This window comes from Megascapheus bottae, chromosome 31 (assembly GCF_031878675.1).
Source record: "Megascapheus bottae isolate mThoBot1 chromosome 31, mThoBot2.hap1, whole genome shotgun sequence".
NCBI lineage: Eukaryota > Metazoa > Chordata > Mammalia > Rodentia > Geomyidae > Megascapheus > Megascapheus bottae.
The window spans coordinates 3852112-3859611 of NC_143539.1; the positions used below are offsets into that span (position 1 = coordinate 3852112).

The 7500-nt window shown below is 55.6% G+C and overlaps 1 protein-coding gene across 1 annotated transcript; it reads left to right on the plus strand.

Annotated features, from left to right (window-relative positions):
* Positions 1-1960: 1960 nt before the first annotated feature.
* On the plus strand, positions 1961-7064 carry Kptn (kaptin, actin binding protein). Its single transcript, XM_090322180.1, has 12 exons — positions 1961-2280; positions 2535-2617; positions 2729-2813; positions 2884-2938; positions 4008-4083; positions 4176-4249; positions 4854-4963; positions 5033-5110; positions 5844-5919; positions 6230-6365; positions 6443-6604; positions 6717-7064. Exons 1-12 carry the CDS (start codon positions 2058-2060, stop codon positions 6843-6845), a joined length of 1287 nt encoding a protein of 428 aa, XP_090178306.1. The 5' UTR covers positions 1961-2057; the 3' UTR covers positions 6846-7064.
* Positions 7065-7500: the final 436 nt, after the last annotated feature.

Here is a 7500-nt window from a genome sequence, read left to right on the forward strand (position 1 = left end):
GGGCTGCCTGGAAACCACTGTGCTCCTGAGCCTGCGCTCCCTGCAGTCCGCTGACCCACTCCCGTCAGTTCACACCTCACTCCTTCCCAGATCGCAGGGCTGAGGCCCCTACCAGCCCAGGCTGACGAGCACGTCCACATCTCGTTCTCGGCAAGTCTGGTGTCCAGCCTGGGCCGGATTGATGAGGCCCCTGCCCTTCAGTGTGGTTTTAGGCAGGTGCTTTAGTGGATGCAAGCCCCGGCAGAGGCCTGACCTTGGAGCCCGAAGCTGCATTTGGTATTCACTCAACTATTAGGTGGCTGTGCTTTACAGGGAAAGCTTGTGGCAGCATGGCAGTGCTGCCCCAGGTCTCAGTCTCAAAGCACCTGCCGTACCCCACTGCCATCACCCAGGCCCTCAAGCACAGCCCCAGATCTGTCCAGCAGCAGCAGGCATCACGAGATCCAGAAGTCTGGACCCACCACCCCCTTCCCCCTTATAGCCAGTGGGGAGAGAGCTTTTGGGGGGCTTCCTGTGTGCTGTCTTTTTCTAATGTTCCAGTAAGTCTTTTTTTTTTTTTTGGCCAATCCTGGGGCTTGAACTTAGGGCCTGAGCACTGTCCTTGGACTTTCTCAAGGCTAGAGCTCTACCACTTGAGCCACAGCACTATTTCCAGCTTTTCTCTATGCATGTGGTACTGAGGAATCGAACCCGGGTCTTCGTGCATGCTGGGCAAGCACTCTACCACTAGGCCAAACTCCCCACCCCTCACTGTGTCATTTTTATACATGTAGACAGCACGATGTCCCGACCACCCCACCCCCTCCATCATTCTCCCCACCCTACCCTTCCTAAAACAACTTCAACATATATGCTCCATTTTCATATATGCAAATAGTGGTTAAAGATTTTTAAAGACATATTCACTGAGATTCCAATTGCTACCGTTATGCTGTGTGTGTGTTGTGTGCAAGCTGTGGTGACGAGTCAAGGTGCCAGTTGTCAGCCTATAACTTCCAAAATGGCTCACAGACATGCACAGGGCCCTAAACCCTCCTTGTATATGCAGGAAGCTGGTTCACCTCTGACTCCGCCTCTCACCCCAGTCAAGAGCCTGATGTTCCTGAGCCTTAGCTACATGCTCTGTAAACTGGGATAAATCTGTAAAGCCAGGCACAGTGAAGTACCCTGGGAGGCTAAGAAAAGGGATCTTGAGTTCGAAGACAACCTGAATTGCCTATTGAGTCTGTCGAAGGATTTTGTGGGAAACATGGTGTAGTGAGTGAACAGAGGTTCCTGCGGAGAGCTGGCATCAGACAGGAGGGGTTGAATCAGAGGTGGCTGTTTGCCACCAAGACAGAGATGACTGGATCTTTCCTCTTGTGAGAAGAACATGTCTCACTGTTTTAAAGGTGAGATTGTTGGCCAAGAGTTTGGCCTAGTGGTAGACTGCATGCCTAGCATGCACAAAGACCTGGGTTCAAGTCTTTAGAATACATAGAAAATCTGGAAGTGGTGCTGTGGCTCAAGTGGTAGCGTGCTAGCCTTGAGAAAGCCCAAAGACAGCGCTCAGACCCTGAGTTCAAGTCCCGAGACTGGCAAAAAGGAAAAAAACAAAACAGGGATGGGAGATTGTTCAAGTAGTGCACTGGGTGTAAAATTGCCTTGTTTGAATTTTAGTACTAGTTGCTTCATAGCAGTCATGCGCTTGCAGGCAAATTAATTTTCTTCTCATCTATGAACCAGCAAAGTACTCTCAGTCTTGGGGTTTGGAATAGATGGTTAGATGGAATGTACTTGGAGCAATGATAGGTTCCATGATTATTCTTACTCTACCTCTCCCCCTAGAAGCCAGGCCTGGCTGGCAGGGCACTCACTCCCTGCTGGTCCTAGCCGAGCCAGTCATGATGCGCAGGCGCAGTCGGGTGCCGCTGGCGCGCCAGGCGCCATCTTGGTAGAGGGCAAAGGCGGCGGCTTCTCTGCGTCATCAGTCCGCGCCTAGGGTTTAGGGAAGCTGCGAGTAGAACCCCGGCCAGCGGCTGCCCGAGGTGCAGAGGTAGGGAGTGGTGGGCGTCGTGATGTGCGAAGCGGCCGTGGCTGCGGGACCTTGCCCGCTGCGCGAGGACAGCTTCACGCGCTTCTCGTCTCAGAGCAATGTGTACGGCCTGGCCGGCGGCGCCGACGGGCGCGGGGAGCTGCTGGCCGCCACCCTTAAAGGCAAGGTACTCGGCTTCCGCTACCAAGACCTCCGACAGAAAATCCGGCCGGTGGCCAAAGAGCTGCAGTTCAACTACATCCCCGGTGCGTGGCGCCCTGGAGTTGGGGGCGGGGTTTCAGGAAACCAGAGGTTCTGTGGGGGTCGCAGTGGTGGGAGATGGTGATTGATGGGGGCGAGGAGGGGTGTCTATACTTAGTTTGGTTCGAGATTCCTCAAACACAGTGATCAGAAATCCTGGTGATGGTGTCAGGACTCCGGGATCTGAAGATACTGTGATTGGAGGTTACCAGGGATCACAGATTGTCCGAAACGTGACCTTTGAACTGTCCCCTCCCAGTGGACGCTGAGATTGTCTCCATTGACACCTTCAACAAATCACCCCCAAAGCGCGGCCTGGTGGTGGGGATCACGTTCATCAAGGTACTCAGAGCACCCTCCGTCTGCGCCTGCCCACACCCCCTTCTTACACAGGCGCCCAGTGTCCCCTCCAGTCCCTGCCCCCACTCCCCTGATTCTCCTCCTCTTCCACAGGACTCAGGGGACAAGGGCAGCCCCTTCCTGAACATTTACTGCGACTATGAGCCTGGCTCCGAGTACAATCTTGACTCTATTGCCCGTGAGTGTGGCCCAGAGGGTGGGAGGGGCGTGGCAGGTGCCCTCACTCAGCTGCCCTTGTCCTCCTGCAGAGAGCTGCCTGAATTTGGAATTGCAGTTCACACCTTTCCAGCTGTGCCACGCAGAGTGAGTGTCCCTGGCCACCAGACCTTTCTCACCCCTCCCCTACTCTGAGGGTCTCGTTCTCTTCTAGAAAGTTAAAAGTTGGTGCTCAAATGAGAGTTTAAAATTAAAATGTCTCTGCCAGTCCTGATTTACCAACTTCTGGACTAGCAGGTGAATGCTCTGCGAATGAAGTTCATTTTTGTTTTTTTTATTTTGTTTTTTTTGCCAGTCCTGGACTTGAGCTCAGGGCCTGAGCACTGTCCTTGGACTTTCTCAAGGCTAGAGCTCTACCACTTGAGCCTCAGCACCACTTCTGGCTTTTTTCTATATGTGGTACTGAGGAATCGAACCCGGGTCTTCATGCATGCTAGGCAAGCACTTTAACCACTAGACCAAACTCCCGGCTCTCATTTTTGTTTTTGTTTTGAGACAGAGTATCTGTGCAGCCCAGGCTGGCCTGGAACTTGCCATCCTCCAACACTGGCTTCCTTACAGGCATGCACTACCACACTGTTCTGTTCTTTCCAGATTTTCAAAGGGGACAGAAAACATAATTCCTAGACTGGTGTGGTATTCCAGATTAAAGAGGTTCTTGCTGTTCTGTGATCCCAGGCTGGAGCTCCAAGTTCCATTACTGAATGCAGATCCACCCTGAAGATTCTATTAGATGAGGACACTAGGAATGGTGGGATAGAAACATTCTGTCATCCATGGTTCTGAGACTCTGAGGACTCACTCCCACCAGCCTGCATTTAAAGATCCAGAGGACAAAGCTGGGGACTTGTGTCTGAATCTCAGAAGTCAAAGTTCCTACAGGAGCTGTGTGTGTGTGTGTGTGTGTGTGTGTTGGTAGTATGGGGATTGAAATTCAGGGCATTGCACTTCCTAAGAAGACACTCAACACTGGAGCCAGGACCCAGCCTGTTTACCTTAGTTTGTTTTTCAAATAGTCAAATACCCCCTCCTCCTGACTAGCTGGGATTACAGGTGTGAGCCACCCCACCCAGCCTGACAGGAAAGGATTTTTCCAAGAGAAGTTGGCCAAAGACAAAAACTTAACCACACTTACGTTCCACACATATGCTTTCAGGGTCCAGGTGGGAAATCAGCTGGAGACTGTGTTTCTCCTGAGTGGAAATGACCCGGCCATTCATCTCTACAAGGAGGTGAGGCAGAGGGAGGGGTGAGGCAGACAGAACATCACTGGGGCCACCGTGCCTAGTGCCTGACTTGGGGGGGTGTAATCTTATTACCCTAGAATGAGGAGCTGCACCAGTTTGAGGAACAGCCTGTGGAAAACTTCTTTCCAGAACTCACAAACCTGAGCAGTAGGTAAGAGACACCCTGAAAGAGGCCGGCGGGGCCTGGGGCTGTGGTCTCAGAGAAGTTGGGTGATGCCGTGGCCTTGCGGGCAGCAGAGGCTTCAGGTAACCGTGGAGAAGCGACACGGCCACCTCATGGCTTCAGGGGTCTCGACCAGCAGTAGGTGACCTGGTGGACTCAGGTAGAGGGGACTGATTCCAGGGACACGGGTCAGCAGGAGCTGCCTCAGAGAAGTCAGGTATGGAGACCTACCTGCAGGTGTGCACACCTGTGATCCCAGCTGCTAAGGAGATAGAGGCCAGCCCAGGCTAAGTTGGAAAATGCAGCCTCAAAAATTTAAATACACACACACACACACACACATACACACCAGAAGTGGAGGTGTGGCTCAGGTGGTAGAGCACTAGCCTTGAAAAAATAGCTTAGGGACAGTGCCCAAGCCCTGAGTTCAAGCCCCAAGACTGGCAAAAACAAAAATGGAGGGGAGGAGCTGGGAATGGTTCACGTGGTAGAACACCTCCCTGGCACACTCGTGGCCCAGGACCTCAGGGGGTGAAGATAGATTGGTGGAGGTGAGGCTGGGGCTGAGGAATGACCCCCTTCTGTCCACCAGTGTCCTGTGGCTGCATGTCCACAACCTCCCGGGCACATCCCGACGCCTCTCAGCTCTTGGCTGTCAGAGTGGTTACGTGCGTGTGGCTCATGTGGACCAGGGGAGTGGAGGTGAGGGCAGGGCCTGGGGGTGGGGCCAGGAGCTGGAGGCGGAGCCCTGAGTCCCCACTGGCCTTGCAGAGGTCTTGGAGACATGGACGACCCTGCAGGACGGGCCCATCTCCCGTGTGATCGTGTTCAGCCTGGCGGCCTCGGAGGGTGAGCTCTACCCCAGCCACTGGGATGTGGAGTGTGCAAGCTCAGCCTTCCCACCATATGGCTGTCCTCTCCCCCTCCACACCCCATCCCTCCCTGCTGTGTCCCCTCCACAGGCCTCCCAGCTCCTCTTCTTGTGTCCTATTTTTTTTTTTTTGAGGGGGGCCAGGTGAGACTGAGATTCGAACTCAGCTTCTCTACTTGCTAAGCTGGTGCTCTAATGGCTGGAGCCACGCCCACCCCGGCCACGCCCACATCAGCCTTAACCTTAGACTTTTCTCTCAACTTCCCGTTTCCTTGGGTGGTCTAACCTCTCCTCCCATGGTGATTTCCTCCCATTTCCCCCACCTCGGACTCCTTCAAACTGTCATGGGCTGACCTGCCGCTTGCCTACCACTCTGCCCCCTTCTCTTCCTGCTTGCTCCTCTGCTGGGGCTCCCCTCCATCTCTGGTCTCCCCTCTCCTGCTGGGGGTTGATCCCCTGACTTTCCATGAGTGTCTAACTTCAGACTTTTCAACTACAGTCTAACCTTTGTGGTCTAACCTCAGACCTTCAAAACTGTCTTCTAACAGCTGGCAGTTGCTGTTCTCAGTCATGTCACTCATGAGCTGACCTTTAACTCTTCCTGTGTAGCATACCCACCCCTGCCCCCAGATCTTTTATCTGCCTTCCTCTTGCCCCCTGTGGGGAAGGATATCAAGAGGACCCTGGCCCCCTGTTCCTGTTTCTCCCTAGAGCCCAAGGACGGGCCACAGCGAGAGGAGTACAGCCTGCTCGTGGCCAGCATGTTGGAGCCCGCCGTGGTGTACCGGTGAGGAGCCGGGGGCCCCCAGGGTGAGATGTGTGTGACCAGAGAAGGAGCTGGGTCTTAGAGGGTCCATGTTGAAGCCTTGGTGGGGCAGAGGAGGAGGAGCTGCTTAACTTCCAGCGGCATGGGTGGAAGCGCTCACCCTGAGCCAGGAAATCTGAGTACTTCCTGGTCACCCCCTGCTGGCCTCCCAAGTCCCCCTTGGAGGAGGAGCGCCTGGGAAGGGGTGCAGGACCCGGCCCAGGCCATGACTGCCCTGTGGATGGCACCCCCACTGCCTGACCTTTGCCCCTCCACTGCTGGGGACCCTCAGGGACCTGCTGAGCCGGGGCCTCGAGGACCAGCTTCTCCTGCCCGGGAGTGACCAGTTTGACAGCGTCCTCTGTGGCCTGGTCACAGACGTGGACTTGGATGGACAGCCGGAAGTCCTGGTGGCCACCTATGGGCAGGTGGGCCACGGGGGTGGGACGGTGCTCCCTGTGCCACCGCCCCAGCCAGCCATGTGACAGGGCCCTGCCCTCTGCAGGAACTCCTGTGCTATAAGTACAGCGGGCCCCAGGGCAGCTGCCACCTGCTGTGGCAGCGGAGCTTCTCCAGTCCCCTCCTGGCCATGGCCCACGTGGACCTGACTGGGGACGGGCTGCGAGAGCTGGCTGTGGTCTCCCTGAAGGGGGTGCACATCCTGCAGGTAAGCAAGGGCCTCACCCGGGCTAGCCGCCACCCCATCGCACACGCTGCAGGCTCCTCTCTGCCCTCCCACCTTGGCTTGGCCTCAGCCCTCCGTCCTTCTGCTCCCACAGCACAGTCTGACCCAGGCCTCTGAGCTGGTCCTGGCCCGACTTCGGCGGCAAGTGGAGCAGAGGAGACAGCGGTTGCAGGGGTTCGGGGACAAGGTGGGCCCAGGGCCTGCTGAGTCCACACCCTCCTGAGCACCTGAGGCCCGGGGCAGTTCGTGAGGCTCCTGTGCAGCCATCGATGGGCCAGGGGACCCCAGGGAGAAACCCAGCCTCCCCAGGGCAGGACCAGGGACTCTGGCTTTGCCTCTGTGCTACTCCTCCCTGGCCCCGAACCCCTGGCTGAACCCCTGGTGGCCTGAGTTATGCTCCTCCTCCCATCTAGCTGACCAATACAAAGTTTGGAGCGCCAAAGCTTTCACAGTTGTCCTCATTCTTTCGTTCAGCATGTATTTGTTGAGCACCTGCTGTGTGCCAGGCTTTGTATTGGATGGTGAGTTCATCCAGAAGAACTGAGGGCGGCCTAGGGCGGTTCTAAGGTTAGACCCAGGAATGGGACAGAGGTCAGGTCCCAGGGTAGCCCTCAGAGGAAAGAAATGATCCTCCTTAACAGAGACATGATGGTCTGAGCTCTCCCGGTATGAGGGAAGGGTCTCAGGTTAGACCCCAGTGGAGACAGCCTGGAGTGGGTTCCAATGGAGAGGCTGGACTCCTGCAGGCACAACTCGGTTTAGACCTTAAGATTTAGCCTTCTGCAGTGAGATCTTGGGGAATGCCCCCATGGAAAAGCAAAGACATGCACCACAGAGGAAAGGTGGGTGTGGGGAAGACTCCTGTGGGAAGACCAGGG

Bases quoted from the DNA above. Each gene is read 5' to 3' on its own strand.
- Kptn (XM_090322180.1), top strand. From the start codon at position 2,058: ATGTGCGAAGCGGCCGTGGCTGCGGGACCTTGCCCGCTGCGCGAGGAC. The intron at 2,618-2,728 runs GTACTCAGAGCA...CCTCTTCCACAG, and splicing joins TGGGGATCACGTTCATCAAG to GACTCAGGGGACAAGGGCAG. The intron at 6,605-6,716 runs GTAAGCAAGGGC...CTGCTCCCACAG, and splicing joins AGGGGGTGCACATCCTGCAG to CACAGTCTGACCCAGGCCTC.